This window comes from Atheta coriaria, unplaced genomic scaffold (assembly GCF_025399875.1).
Source record: "Atheta coriaria isolate IRGN ID8LTWV9N9 unplaced genomic scaffold, Caltech_Dcor_3.1 hic_scaffold_8_pilon, whole genome shotgun sequence".
NCBI classification, from domain to species: Eukaryota; Metazoa; Arthropoda; class Insecta; order Coleoptera; family Staphylinidae; genus Dalotia; species Dalotia coriaria.
Genome location: NW_027045450.1, coordinates 3,643,918 through 3,659,631, shown reverse-complemented (window position 1 = coordinate 3,659,631; position 15,714 = coordinate 3,643,918). Strand labels below are relative to the sequence as shown.

The following is a 15,714-nucleotide window of genomic DNA, read 5'->3' as shown; positions in this document are numbered from 1 at the left end:
TATAGATGATGAGATTTTTCCTCGGCAGGAAATTGAAACTATTTTCTATAAATCATGAAACAAATCGTTTGTACTTATTAATATGTATTTATATTGTATGTATAATATGTATATCTTACCTTGAAACAATGTTTTGTTTGCTTAGCGTTACTTATTATTTACTTATAGTTTTCATCGTTATTAGTGTTATGTGTGTAATATTTGGACTAACATCATCAGTATCTTCGTTTTCTTTTGAATATATACAAAATTACAGCGCGCACGCTCACGCTTACACCCACGCGACGCGTGCATCTTACACCGAGGATGTTTCGCAACCAAAGAATTCATTTAGTCCTCCCTTTGTCATGGAGGGCGTGACTGTCGGGATGTGGGAGTTTGTTTAGTCTGGGAGAGGCGGAGCCGCCACCACGCCTTAGGTCGGCGTAGGCGTCGTCGACGAGTCCAGGTTGGTGAGGTACGCCGAGGTGCGACGCATCGCGGCCAGCTGCTTCGGCGACGACTCATCGGCGGCAGGCGAGCCGAGCGGCGGCGACGCCGTCATCTCATCTGGAAAACATGATGGCCGACGCCACGCTTCACACTCTAGCTCACAATGCAATGCGCCGCGCGCAGCAAACAAACAAATTGAAGCAAACAGCTTGCCATCTTGTGAGTGTAGGTGCTTTGACTACAACAAGATGGCGTCGTGTCGGAAACGAAAGAACCAAACTATAGAAAGTGGGACGTTCGCTTTGTGTGGGAGGCACTTGTTCTGGGATTCATGTGTGTGGGGGGTGTGTCTTAAAAGCGAAACATCGGTGCAATCGGTTTTTACCTGGCTAAATGGGCATCTACTCACCTACTCCTACAACAGACATTGCGCCTGCTAGTGGAGTAGGAGATGGATTCACGTTCGCTATCATCCGGCATTGCTCTTTAACCACGGGGTCTGCGAACAGAAAGCACAAGATGGCGATAGATATAGGCACACTTGCGTGGGCGCAGCAAGATGGCGACGGGGCGAGCAGGAGCGGTGGAAGGAAGGCGGAGCGGCGGCGATGAGAGTCGAATGCGTGCGATGCGCAACGTGTGCGTGAACGAACTATAATGGATTTATTTGCAAAATAAAAATTAATGACAAAAATGCGCTCCGTGTCGCAAAACGGTCGAAGGTGGTATACTCTCGAGCGGAAAACGAAAAAAATCGCAAGTTTAGGATTTAAAATGAAGTATAGATAAAACAGAATCAACTCATCATTATCATCAATGTGTGAGAATATATCTGTTAGCTGCGAATCGTAGCGCAAATGAATGTGATTCACCCCCAGCAACGTTCACTTTTCCTCCCCGCTGCACCAAAACAAATCCAGCAAACGCTCCAACGTTGTTTTCGGTTTAGTTCTCATATGTATTGTTTTTGTATCATATCCAAGAAAGTCTTCCTATCAACTAAATTTAATTTAATTTAAATTACGCTCGGCGTCAACGGTCCCCCCTCCGTCGCCGACGACGCCGGCTGCATGCGGTTAGGTTCGGCGACCAAAACAAAGTTATCCTCCAGAATCATGATTTCCAAGTAAAAAGTAACAAAGATAAATAACTAAATGAACCCGCGACGCGTGCGCGGTTGCTTAGGCTTACTGCTAGAAACTTCTACCACTGCGTCCGTCCCATTATCATTGTAATCATCATCCCCGTTCGCTCGATCGCTTTCTCCCTGTCTCGTGTTCTTCATTAAACTACAAATGAAAGTCAAAGCGAGGCGTGCCGTGCGTGTCTCCTATGTACAAAATGGCGACCGCGCTTCCTCCTCTTAGCTCATGTCGTGCGCGAGCACACTCTGCGCGGTGCGCTGCGGCAACTTACAGAAGTACGAGTGCTCCATGGCGTCGCGCGCCGTCAGCCGCTCGAGGTGGTCGTAGCGCAGCAGCTTGTCGAGAAAGTCGAGCGCCTCCGCCGACACTAGATGCTGGTTTTCGCTGTGCACGAATCGCTCCCATCTCTTACGCGAATGCCTAAAACAATAAATTATAATTTAAAAATTAAAAAAATATCAAGATGTAATAAACATACCTTCCTAGGATGTCATTAAAGCGTGGGTCCAGCTCAATGTGATACTTCTCGAGATACTCGAAGAGTTCCTCGGTGCCTAGCACTTTGGCGATGCGCACCAGCTGGTCGTAATTGTCGTGGCCGTGAAAGAAGGGCTCCTTGCGGAATATCATCGACGCCAGCATGCATCCCAGCGACCACATGTCCAGCGAGTAGTCGTACATCTGATAGTCGACGAGCAGCTCCGGCCCCTTGAAGTATCGCGATGCGACGCGCACGTTGTACTCCTGCCCCGGATGGTAGAACTCCGCCAAGCCCCAGTCGATCAATCGTAGCTTGCGATTCTCGTGGTCGATCATCACATTGTGTGGCTTGACGTCGCGATGCATGATGCCCTGACTGTGGCAGTAGTCGAGCGCCTTCAGCAGCTCGAACAGGTAGTAGCGTATGTCGTAATCGGTAAGCGTCTGGTAAAGCTGCTTGAAATCGGTATTGTTGACGTGCTCGAAGATGAGCGCCGGCGTGCGCGACACTGGGTCCTTCACCACGGCCTGCAGCGTGATGATGTTGGTGCCGCCGCGCAGATTTTCCAGAATTTTTATCTCACGCTTTATCTTCTTCTTCTTGACTGGCTTGAGGATCTTCACGACGCACTTCTCGTTGTTCGTGACGTTGATCGCCTCGAAGACCTCACTGTATTTACCACGGCCGAGCTTACGCACCAGCTGGTAGTTGTCCTGCTGGCCCCAGTCGACCACATAACTCTCGTAATCCCAGTATTCTCGCGGTTTCAGCGAGTTAACGTCCGTGTAGACGCGCGACCGACTCGGTACCGCCATCGTCGCCAGCTCGGCGAAGCGCAAACGAGCAAGCGAGGGCCCACGCACCAGTCCTTGAACGCCGATCCTTATTTGCTCATAGGATTTCACTACAACGTTAAAACCATCATTAATCAAACTAAGCACCACTAAACATACAGACATAAAACATGCAACATGATCTCACAAGGTAAAACATGCTTACAGGGTTCCAACTCTAAATACTAGATAACAATATAAATAGTGATGTAAAATAATCCATTGCAATGCATCATGAGAGTGAGGCATGCATGTGGCTCATGATGAGACTGCTTGCAAGAAGGTATTACCTTGGGGCGCGCAAAGACTCGCGAATCTAGCACAGCGCACCAGCATACCGCGAGCGCGTCATCGTCACCTCGCCGTTCGAGGGGGCGCGTGTTCAACCGGAGAAGACGGCGCGGAACAAACGTGAGATTAGTGTGCAAGTGGTATGCGTACCTCTTTCATGCCGACGTGCTCGCGGAGCTCACGCACACACTCGGCGCCCTTCTGCGGCGGTGCGGTTTTCGGCTTGCGGCGGCGGCTCGTGTCTGCTGCTGCGGGGCGGCTCTCCTCTACTTGACGCCGTGCGTGCGTTCTACTGACCACTCACCACTCATTCGCTGCTGGAACACGGTGCACGGCCTGGCGCTGCGCTGCGCTGCCCAGGAAACGAGGTGCTAAATCCAAGATGGATGTAACATCCCGCCACGGTAGACTGGGTAGAGAGGCTAGCGCGGCACAAGAGTCGGCACACGGGCGCACAGGCACACGTTTTGAGTATAGCGCGTACCCCTCTATAAGCGCATTGCCACCATGCAGGGACGGACTAACGTTTACCCGTTGATCAAAAACGCGCATTTTACGGAATTAATCACAAAAATGAAAACCTACTACCGTTTATATCACCCATTGTATAAAATAAAATATACCGGTGGTTCTATTATTGTTGATATAGCAACATTTACTCCACAATTTTTAAACAGCAGAGTCCGAGCCACGACGCGCGAGAATAGTGCTGTCAGCGCCGTGTTTCTAGTTGATAATTTCACCACCAGGCATTTTCTTACTATACAACTACTTTTGCAAGTTTTTTTAAATAAAATACAAGCCAACAAAATAAAAAACAATGCAAACCATATTCATTGATACAAAAATAACTTACTAAATCTAACTAAAAAATAACTAAAACTAGAGCGATTGAATTTTAAAATCTAAACCGACAAACTTACTAGTAGGTTGGCAGCGCTGATCTTCTACCCATTTAAATTGTTAGAGCGTGTACATAAACATGAGTATATAAACAGAACAACAAAAATTGTATAAAATGTATATACCTGCACTTCGAATAATAGCCATATTGACAATATACTACGATTAAATACACTAAATTGAACTACACTTCTCGTCTACAACTCCTCGTCAACTGTGTAATTATCAAAAATTTCATAAGATACGCAACGACGGACGATACAAATAGTTATAATTTCATTGTGTAGTAGGCATTCACTGTGTATTCATATCATTGCTTATCACACCGACCTCTGAATATCACTTAATGATCGTTTTACATGCGGAATGCGTGACAGGAAGCCATAATGCGATAATTTGGTGAATGTTTTCAAGAAAACAAAAACATCTGAATGCAATACCAGTTCGTTTCAACAAATTTCATTATTTTGTCTTGCGTCATATTGGATTATAAGGCAAAACGTATTTAGGTCGTGTTTAATTGAATTATCATCGATTTTTACAATGATTCATGAAAAAAATGCGCAAATTTAAGCTAGGCAACCAGTTCTACTCTCAATACATAACTTATGACCTATGTAAGACAAAGTAAATAAAATATAGTACATAAAATTGCGAATTGAACAATTGTATTCATCAATTCTATTACTCTGTAATTAAAGAGAGTTTGTTTCGAATAAACCTTTAATTTGATACTATAATAAAAAAGTCGTGATAACATAACTCGCATAAAGATATAAAATACGTAAATAGTAAATATAAAATGTATACAAATACATAATATTAAGAGTAACGATTATCGATGATATAATAATGGCAAACAAGGTTATGTAAACGTTGGTTTTCAGTTAACATCAAATTGGTTTTCGTTCATTTCGTAAAAACACGCTTTTCCTTAAAACTAGTAACATTCTTTGTTTATGCATCTCTTAGAGGTTAAGTAACTTTGGCAATGGTTGCGATTCTTGCATGACTTCACCCATGACCCCGCTGCCATCTTGTCATCTACACATTGAGTTTAAAACTTGAACATTTGAACATTTCGTTGCTCTACGCGAATAATCATCATAATCGTAATAATGCGATGTAATAGGGATGACCGAAAATATACTATGTATAATATGAGTTTTCATGATAATGGCGCAACTAAACACACACCACAACCGGAGATCTCCACCCTATCCTAATAATTACTGTTAAGTCGGTATAAAATGCACGTCTTAAGTTAGATAGTCCGAGTTTTCGATTTTTGCTTTATGAAGTTATGGAACATGTGAATGGTGCGCGAAATTAGACCCAGTACTGATTGCGCCGCAGCATAATGTTATTCCGCCCGCCTCCACCAGACGCAGGATGCGATGGGTCGGAAGCATCGCAAGAACTCCATTCATCAGCGGAGTGTTCATCCGAACCATAAGGGTACCTCGTTGTGGCGTCGATAGGTGTCACTTTACAGTGTGGAGGCGTAGCAAGAGTCGCAGTTGGTGACGCCTGATGTTTTAATGGTGGCGACGCCGACATTAAACGATCTGGTGGTCGTGGCAAGGGGAGGGGCTGTTGTAGCGCCGCCTCTTTCGCCAACTCCTCCGGATCAAATGATCGACATTTAATCACGATGATTACAGCCACGCCTAGGATGACCACACCAGCAACCATGCTTACAATCAAAAAGTAATCACGTGTCATATTGGGACTTGCAAAATGTAGGCCACCTTCATGTCCAGCCGGATCATTAGGTCCGGGTAGAGTAGCATGCACATCGTTATGCAGCGGTGAGCGCACCAAAAGTTTAAGCTCTCCTTCCGCTGGTTGGAAAATCGGAGCGGCGAGTACAAAACCCAAACGATCCGGTGTACCCCGCCATCCCACTTCTATATCACGCACCGCAATGTAAATCAATCCGCTTTGCACCTCTTCATGTGTAAAACCAGTCACAAGTGTATTCAACACATTTCTCCGCTCTCCGGAACTCCTGATGATTTTCCGTACTTCACCATATTGCGGCTGACGATTGATGGTGTACCTTGGGTTACCACCTGTTAGTTTTGCAAGTGGCGTGGCATCCAACACATGCAAACTCAACCTGTTTACTTCCCCGGCTAGTACCGTACAGTTACCGAGTTGCATTAATGGTTGTACTCTGATATCCACGTGAACAGACTGTGCAAGTACTTTTGATTGGTCCGAAACTATACTGCTGGATGTATTCATGCCCAAAATGGCGACGCGTACCGTCATGCTGTCATTTGCAGTGGTCATATCCCGCTGCATATACATAACTCTATCAGCATCGAGGTCACTCTGCGCAAAACCAGTCGCAGCAGTGTCTTTTACATACAAAGCTCCATGTCTAGGTGGTGTGGTTACAGAATATATCACTTTAGCTGGGTCCGCATTGGTTTTCACAGAAAACTGTTTGGGTGACAACAGCACCACACTCATACCTTGTTGGATATACACTGGCAATCCTCCCGAGACTTCCAGATTTACTTCCAGAGCCCTCACACTGAAAACAGTGTACTCCGGTCGAAACTTACCATCCCACACACGCAGGTGGAAAGCATCTGTAAGCCCACCTCCCAAATGGGTGTAAACCAATTTACCTGCATCTACATCCGACTGTGAAAAGTGATTAACTGGTACACCTGCGGGGAGTAATACAACTCTACCCTCAGCAGGTCCTGAGATAATGTCATACAAGAGATCTGCAGGTGAGGTATCTGCATCTTCAGTGCACAGTTCAGCTCTTGAAATGGTGTGGTTCTCACCTCTGACAACTACTAAGTTGGGTGCCGGTGTTACCAACCGGAAGGGTTGGTCATTAATAGGCGTCACACGGATCGGTACAGTGAGGTTGCATAATGTAATATATCCTGGTAGCAGGTAGAGAGCAAAATAAAGGTTGTCACCCAGAGAATCCGAATGGTCATGTTGATAGTGTACAGCTCCTGATTCCAGTTGTGACGCGCTGAAAGTAGTTTGATTGTGTTCGTTGGGTTGCAGGAAAACCGAACCATGTTGCGGTTGTTCCACTGATGCATGAATCACAGGCCGGGCAACTCCAGCGTGTTGTTCCAGAAAAGATACCACTCCCGAAAAGTTGAGAACTATTTGAGTTACACCACCTTCATCCACTTGAATTTTAGGTATGGAGACATACGCGTCCAGGCCACCGGAAGACACTGAGATGTCAATTTTCATTCGCTGTAAAAATGGTTGCATACTTTTAACATAAGCAATTTTATTTACATTATATAATCTTACTTTGTTCAATAGGGGTTCCGCGAGATACGCCCTAACATCAAATACGAAGCTGTCATTGGCGTACAATCCAGCAAACGGATGAATATGCTCATAATATACCCTGCTGTTATTCAGGTCATGCTGAGTAAACCTCGACACGACATTAAATATTCCCGGTGTGGTGGGACTCTCCATCATAAGCCGTCCCAAGGAGGGTCCTGTGGTTACCTCGTATGTCATCTCCCGATCGGGATCCGATACATCCGTTAAAACATGCGCGGCTGTTAAAAACTTACGCTGCAGAGGGAATATATGCAGCGGGCGTAAATGGCGCATGTGCAACTCCACACGTTGCGCGCGCACATTAAAGATGTACTCTTGCGTAGAATGTAGACCGTCACTCACATTAAATGTGAATTTTGCATCAGTACCATCTATTTAAACAAATAAATTATTATATTATTGATTAATTTATTGTAATTCTTAAAAACTTACTTTGATGCCTAAACACAACCATTTTCCGATCAATCAACTCCTGTGTGAAGTATTTCAACGAAGTATGCGGTTCATTCAGCAAAGAAACATTCCCCCATCGACTGGATATCACTTGATACTTCAAAGTCTCCATAGGTTGATCTGCATCAGCTGCTGCAAGCGCCTCGTGGGTAATCAACGCAACGCCTCCTTCCCACATGGTGAGACCAGTGTTATTCACCAATTTCGGTGACTCGTCATTAATCGGCAACACCCGCACATCCAAAACAACCGGGATACTCCTCTTCTCACCTGCCACAGCAATCAGCACCAGCGCGTCTCTTAAATTCTCTGAACCATCGTGTGCGTATTGTATTAACCCCGCCGCTAATTCCTTTTGTGAGAATCCGTGAAGTTTACTACAACGTTTTCGAATCTGCACGCACCCGAATGAAGGTCCTTCCAAAACAACGTAATCAGTAACACGAGATCGATAATATTCTGTTGCCACGTGTAGATGTGTGGATGTAATAACAGCAGCACCTCCTTCAGAGACACTCAAAACAATGCTACCAAGATACAACCTCTCTGGTATAATCTGCACGTCTAGAATGAGGTTGGGTAGCCATACCATTCCATTGGTGATATTGAAAATAAGACGATCGCGTGTTTCATTCGCTACTGATTGGATATAGATGACGCGATTGTCGTTCAGAGATGCTTGAGTAAAGGAGCGCACATGGGACGAGTGGTCATCGGTCCCGCCTGTTGGAAGGATACTCACGTAGCCGTTTTCTGGTTGTACAGTGAGGTGATATGTAATCGCACTTGGTGGTACTTGTGGTTGTATAACCTAATCAATATTTTATTTTAAAGATGTGGAATAAAAATAAAATAAAATGTTGTACGTACCTCAAGAATATTCCTACCAATAATAGCGCTAGTAGATTCTTCAACTGACAACTGTCGAAGGGTTTTAATATGCAGAGGCTCCCAGTAACTAGCAGGTAACATCAGCACACTAATTTGAGCAGTGCTGGTTGCATCCCGACAGCTGACTTTTAACCTAATTTCATCTGCTGATGATGATGTCACGTCGTTTTTGTACATTACCCGACCTGCTTTCACTTCTTTCTGCGTAAACTCTTTAAATACCTTAAATAACATTTTGTTATTAGTCTATGAGTGCCAATAAATATGTTATATCTTACTTTTTCATTGGTAACAAATCCAACATGGCCGAAATTAGGTTTACCAATAACAGAATACACAACGTCGTCATCACTCGCGTACAAATTCGTCGCGTAGTTCAAATTTTCCGATGTCAAGACGGCCACCTTTCCGTGTTGCACCACTAAACGTTTACTTAGCACAGGTCGGACAAACGGCGCGGATGCTTGAACTTCCAACACTCCGCTAACATAATAAGGCCCGTCTGTGACCCAGAACTTAACCTTTCCGTACTCTGGTCCCCGATGTTGGAATAATACCCTCTTTGCATCCAAATCCGCTTGGGTAAACTCCACCATCTTGTTTCGGCCTCTTGCGTCTTGAAACTCTCCATTAGGCAACTCTTTAAACGTGTAGATAATATCCTGTGGTTTTGTGTCTAGATCAGCATCAGTGTAAGCCAAGTCTGCTGAGGTTAAGAGTCTAGCGCCACCTACTACAACACCAAACGTTTTATCAACCAATCTCTTGGGAGCGTTGTCGTTTTTGAGTGAAATGTCAATATGAACAGTGTCGACATATTCAAAGTCATCTTTTCCGTCATCAGCAGAGAGCGCCATGAAAGTAAAACTGTCATGTCGTGTTTCAGAATCATCGTGTAGATAGGCAACTCTATCACCTGCCAGCTCCTGCAGCGTAAAATAATCAGTGTTGTTTCTGAGATTAAGACTACCCGCAGAGGTGCTGCCACCTGGCGAAACCCTCAAAACACCATGTTTTGGCTTGGAAGTTATGTTAAATACTAGATCAACATGTCCTCTAATATCCAGATGGGTTGTGAATATAGAAGTACTTCCTCCTTCTTCTACTTGGAGGTTAAGTACAACTACTTTGTTCCGCATAAAGCGAATACTCTCATCATCCGGGGTATACTCAATACTTAAATTTGTTGTTGTGTTGCGACACCCCGGAGCTGACACAATCAACTCAATATGATCCTTGATCACAGAATAACCTTTTCTATGCAAGTGGTATCTCACATGATGAGATGCAATGTCTTCCTGACTAAAAGTATCGTGAGTTCTCATTCTGTATTTAGATACCGCAGCGTAAATATAACCGAAAGATGGCGGTACTTTTATAGTATACAAAATGGCTACTGATGGAGATCTGACAGGATCAGTTTCATACCTCAGCGAATCTAAACTTAATACATTTTCTACACTGGAATTTAGTTTTAAGCGATCTTCGCTTAACTTTAGAAGTTTGCATCGTGCAAATGACATTCTGAATGTAAACAATTGCGTTTTGTTCAGCGTAGTTCTAAACTGAAATTCGTCCACGTCAGGTCTTGACGTCACATGCCTATACCTGACTCTATGTTGTCTTAGATCCTCACTGGTAAAAATCACCGTGTTCTCCCAGGAGCCAACATCTTTCTCCACCTCTACGACGCCATATTGCGGACCATGCTCAATCACGTATTGTGCAGATTCTGTTGAATTAGCCACGTTCGAAACAAATGATAAATTAAAAGGTGTGATGAGAGTTGAGGTTAGATGCACCAGCACCACGCCAGTATTGTTTTGTAACCTCCAATGTTGAGGAAAGGCGGAGACTCTTATTCGACTAGCTGAACTAGTTTCGATACCATCAGAAACTTGCAGGACAACGTGTGATTCGTTGGCAGCGCCTGGTTTATGAACATAAGCCACATCACGTTGTACAAGTTCAGTATGTGAGAAAGATATTATCGGAACTCCAGGTTTGTGGTTATGTTCAAAATGGCCGGCGCCGGAGTCCAGAATACTAAACACCAGATGTGATGATGCGCTGTCCGGATCATGCGCAGTGAGTGAATCAGCCTCGATTGTTTTCTTCGCGCCCTGTGATTAAAATTTACGTTTATTGCTTAAAATTCTTACAGAAAATGATTAGAAATTATTAAACTAAAAAGTGTACCTTACCTTTTATGGGTTTTTCATGCCAAACATGCTTTTTTGTTAAATCATAACAAAAAAACTCAAAAAACTGAACTCACAATGCTATAACATTCATAAAAAATGATTAAATAGTGTTTAAACTTTGCAAATATTAGACATATGAACAGATGTTAATGTAATGCAATTAAACTACATGCAATACGTGCGTTATCTCACCTGTGGTACTCGCAGCACAGTATTGGCGTTGATTTTCAACACTGGCGGATCATTCACCGGAGCAATTAAAACGTGCAACTTGAAGCGAAACTTTCCTTGCAGATATGCCGGTAGAATATACATATCACTCGCTGTAAATTCCACCTGTAGACCAACAGTATCCTCCAACGTCTCTGATCCATCATGCACGTAATGCACTTTATCGCGAGCGACATCCGCAAGCGTAAACACATCCCTTTCTTTCGGCCATATATCAATCGCCAAACTGCCGTGAGATGGCGCCTCGGTCACTGTGAATTTAACGCCTGCATCACGCACTCCGAACTTAGGGTAATCCAACACAACGTGTAAATGTTCAGGAGTTAATAATACAGATTGTCCTTCAAAAGCTTCCAATGGTGTAAGTGCCAACAATTCCAAATCTGTTGCAAGTCCGCTGTGAGCTACCACACGACTGGCGTCGCTAGTGGCGTTCGTTGAACAAGAATGTGATTTAGATTGATCGCAAGGGTATCGCCAGACACAGCCTGGTAACAAACCTTCGGTGGCTCTAGCATCAGATAAACCTTTTGAAGATTCCCCGATCTGTAAATTTCTCAAACATCCTTTAAAACTAGCATCGGCTGTGCGTAGACCTTTACTCATTGCCCGCGCCCGTCTGGGTGTTTCCACACCACCAATGTGGAATATATCAGTGAAATCCATCAACGCGCCACGTGGCAATCGAGTTTGTTGCGTACGGTCATCAATAGTTAATTCTAACGTAGTGGAAGTCAAAATAACTAAAACGCGATGCCACTCGCCATTGGCGACGTTTAATTCAGGGATGATTTCATGGATGTGCTCGCCATGTCGAAAAGTGACACGTGGTTTGGCGTCCCAGACCTCGAGCGCGAATAAATCTGGTTTCGCAACGGGTCCGCTATTGTATACAAGTACTGAGTGTTGTAAAATCGTACGAAACTCTAGCTGAAGGCGAAGCGAGTGCTGAGCTGATGATTGGAAAGGCAGTGTCATGAACGCTCCATCTTCGATGAAACTCATTGGTGTGTCGCCGTCGGCGTCGAATTCAGTGGCGCAATTCCATGTCACGCCGTGGACCACTGCTTGGGCTTGGCGGCGACGAGCTTGGTCCAGGACTAACATTCCATTGTACATAACCTAAAATATTTAAAAATTGTTTTATAAATAAATAAGTAATAATTATTAATTATTACCTCTGATAAACATCCCCGAAAATTCTCCATGTGTCCATAAAACAAATCCGTGCGATTTCCTTGGCCGCCAAGGAAAAGACCATAATGGATGTTCAACTCAAAGAAATCCCCAGCAAGATGAGTTCTTTTTTGATGACTGTTGTCCACTAATAATGACAAATCACCCTCTTTTCTTACAATAAATACTTCATGCCATTCAGCATCATCTAATCTTCTATCTCTATTTGATAAAAGCTCAGATTCCCCAGCGCCTAAATTCATATTCACGCGAAGTCTGCCATCAGCCAGTGCCACTATGCAATGGTCAGTTTGTCCAGCCACCAACAGAATAAGAGCATTGGCAGCCCTTGTTCTAAATCTAAAATGAACATCAGTGGCGCTCTTTGCTTCGCGGAGGGGTATCGCGATGCTGGAGCTCCCATAAAATGATGCTGAAATATTAAATATTAAGATTTAAATGTTATTGTTTTTGTTTATGTGTAACATTGGTTGCATAAAACTTGTGTATTCAGGCGCAAAGAAAATAAATACTGAAAGTGTATTTTCTACTAAACCTTCTGAAACAATTTAAAGTTTTAAAGGGTGCAGGGTGATTGGTAGTAATTCTTAGAGGCGGAGAAGACAAAACTATAAATAACTCGGGACGCGACAGACAGAAGACAAAGTGCTCTAGGTATACCTTGGTCCAAGGCGGCGACGCAGGGCAGGAGAGCCACGAGCACGGCGAATATGCCGGCCATCGTGTACGTCTTCGCCACCAACTCCTGCATCAGCTCGACGGCGGCGTCATCACCACAAACACTTCTGACACACCGGGCGGGCGAACTCAGCGAGGGCGCGAGATGAACAAACCAAAGACTCGCTGAAAACTGGCACGGCCGTGAAAGTATCTTTCAGTGCGACACTAGCGCCGCCGTTTTCAGCTGAAAAACTACTAAACAGAGTGTAGCAAAACAAAATAAACTTAAACTTATCAAAAAGAGTTAAATTTATAAAGATAACGCGCATAAACAAACACAAATTTCATTTGGTTTGTTATAAAATTGATTTCTTTAATTCAAATATCTCAGTGATCACAATAATTACAACTGCGGTTTAAAACGTAAATGAAACTAAGTTTACCGAATATATTAAAGATGACTCCGCATCCCCGAAATAACTGACGCACAAATTACAAACAATTATGTGAAACAACAGTTAAATAAAGTTGTTACGCGCACGAGCGCCGTTGAATTTACAATTCAGTCTTCTGTTGTTTGGGTTGGCCCTTACGATCGTACCCCTTCAACTCATCGGTGGCGTGCTTGGCAATATAAGCTAGGAAATCATCAGCTTCTCGACCACCTTCGTACTTCACCGGCGCAGACTTGCTGTCACGTGGTGCCCAATATAACGTGGGGAAACCGCGTACTTCGAACGGTGCGGGCACATCGTTTGCAGTGGCGTCCATTTTGACAATGGCGACATCTTCATCCAACAACTTGGTCGCAACTTCATCGTAGGCAGGAACCAGTTTCTTGCAATGCCCGCACCATGGCGCGTAGAACTCAATAAGTGTATCCTTACCGTTATTCACCACAATATCATCGAAGTTCTTACCAACAGCAACCTTAACAGGCTCTGCATTGGATTCTGGAATAGGTTCGGATTTCAGGTATGGTTCAAGTTTTTCAGCGAGGAGATCTTCAATGAAGGCTTCGAAGGCTTCCAGGGTGAATTCTTCACGCATGGCGAATTTACGGTTCTGTGCGTCGCGTGCAAGAATGATTGGTTTGTCATTCTTGACAAAATCAATGCCGTACTCGTTGAGTTCGTGCTGGAAGTCGTCCTTGGAAGAAACAGCAAAGTTAAGGCGATCAGCGTAGGGTTTAGCGACCTTCAAGATGCGGTTACGCCAGTAATTGCTGCCTTTGATGTTCTTGACGTAGTCGACGGCGTAGTAGGCAGTGACAAGCGGGTTTACAAACTCAGCGCGGTTGTCGCTGCGACGATGGCCGGCAATACCATGACTAGAAAGATTAAAAATTTAAATTCTGTTTTTATAGAAAGTATTTTTACTTGACTTACTAATTTTTTGTTGATCCATTCACGCAGATCGGAACCATCACCCTCGTATTTGACGTTGTTTTCCTCGAACTTGTTGTGCAAGTGCGCAGGACGGAACAGAACGATACCATCACTAAAACAACACACAAAAAATAAGTTTATACATGAAATATGACTAGAATATTATCACATACCTAACTCCTTCTTTCTTCAAGACATCTTTGTTTGTAGAATGGGCAAACCTGACCTTTTCCCTCAGTTTATCAGCAAGTTTAAGGAAAGCCCCCTTGAGATCCGATTCTGTAGCAAAGAAGCCCACAACGCCAACATCTTTCTCAGCAGCAAGGAATTTCTCCAGCTCAGCAACACTGGCGACCTCCTTGGAGCTGGGACCAACCTGCGCGCGCATATATTTAACAATACCAGGCGCTTCACGTGGCCCACTGTATTCCTGCGAGACTTCGCCACCGCGGAAGATCTTCAACGTTGGATATCCGGAAACTCCGTGTTTGTTACAGGTTTCCTTACCGCCTTCTGTGCAATCGACCTTGACGAGTGCTACCGGTGGATCATTCCTCACCAGATCTTCAGCAGCTTTGGCATATTCAGGTTTCAATCGTTTGCAATGTCCGCACCTTTACAAGTAATACTATATAAGCGCCATGTTGATTTTTTTATCAAGTCATGTTAGAAACAATTATGGTGTAAAGTGTAAAGAATCGACTTATTCTCTTACCATGGTGCGTAGAACATGACCAAGGCGGTGTCATGCTGCGCTAGTCGACTATCGAAGTCCGCATCTGTGAGGTCTAAAACGTCGGCCTCGCCGGCTCGGGTTGCCGCCAGCAAGGCGACGAAGCAGAAGAACTTAAGCATCGCTGTGTGGTTGTTCGGTGGAGACGTGGCTGCGGAATGACGATTGACGATTCACGAGCCGGTGTCGGGATGTCGAGCCGGTGAGCGGTGTTTGCCTGCGATTGCCGGTTGTGTGGCTATTGCACAAGTGCGCGTGCTCGGTGGCTGCGTGTCGAGACTGGTGGCCGTCGCTGATTGGTCGCGGATTCGAATATTGCACGACGTGTTCTTCTTGGTGATGTTTTGTTTTTTAACACGAATAATCACGAATACTTACCACTATCGCGTCGCGAGTTGTAATTAAATACACATATTTAGCATTTTTAGTAAATCCGTAAGTCTATCAACAGACTCGGCACAACCGTAACAACTAAAGACGAAAAGAAAACTTTAATTTCAAATAATGTGAATGTTGCGTTAAGTGAT

At 44.2% G+C, this 15,714-nt stretch overlaps 3 protein-coding genes across 7 annotated transcripts; all 3 read right to left on the bottom strand.

Annotated features, from left to right (window-relative positions):
• Window positions 1-67: 67 nt before the first annotated feature.
• Window positions 68-4,229, bottom strand: CkIIalpha (casein kinase II subunit alpha). Of its 5 annotated transcripts, none has more exons than XM_065310269.1 (5): window positions 4,211-4,229; window positions 2,056-2,962; window positions 1,849-1,997; window positions 842-931; window positions 68-549 (listed from the first exon to the last, which is right to left on the bottom strand). In XM_065310269.1, exons 2-5 carry the CDS (start codon window positions 2,871-2,873, stop codon window positions 416-418), a joined length of 1,191 nt encoding a protein of 396 aa, XP_065166341.1. In that variant the 5' UTR covers window positions 2,874-2,962; window positions 4,211-4,229; the 3' UTR covers window positions 68-415. The 5 variants fall into 5 exon arrangements, with proteins under 5 accessions (XP_065166341.1, XP_065166344.1, XP_065166342.1 ...); XM_065310272.1 differs by lacking the exon at window positions 4,211-4,229 and adding an exon at window positions 3,333-3,646; XM_065310270.1 differs by lacking the exon at window positions 4,211-4,229 and adding an exon at window positions 3,487-3,646.
• Window positions 4,230-4,790: 561 nt separating this feature from the next.
• kon (chondroitin sulfate proteoglycan 4-like protein) lies at window positions 4,791-13,293 on the bottom strand. Its single transcript, XM_065309032.1, has 8 exons — window positions 13,067-13,293; window positions 12,388-12,818; window positions 11,171-12,331; window positions 9,053-10,897; window positions 8,754-8,996; window positions 7,863-8,694; window positions 7,389-7,801; window positions 4,791-7,328 (listed from the first exon to the last, which is right to left on the bottom strand). The coding sequence occupies exons 1-8, from the start codon at window positions 13,155-13,157 to the stop codon at window positions 5,415-5,417; spliced, it is 6,930 nt and encodes a 2,309-aa protein (XP_065165104.1). The 5' UTR covers window positions 13,158-13,293; the 3' UTR covers window positions 4,791-5,414.
• A 115-nt stretch (window positions 13,294-13,408) lies between these two features.
• ERp60 (disulfide-isomerase A3) lies at window positions 13,409-15,433 on the bottom strand. The gene is made up of 4 exons (XM_065309034.1): window positions 15,170-15,433; window positions 14,628-15,068; window positions 14,459-14,566; window positions 13,409-14,399 (listed from the first exon to the last, which is right to left on the bottom strand). The coding sequence occupies exons 1-4, from the start codon at window positions 15,307-15,309 to the stop codon at window positions 13,622-13,624; spliced, it is 1,467 nt and encodes a 488-aa protein (XP_065165106.1). The 5' UTR covers window positions 15,310-15,433; the 3' UTR covers window positions 13,409-13,621.
• Between the last annotated feature and the right edge of the window lie 281 nt (window positions 15,434-15,714).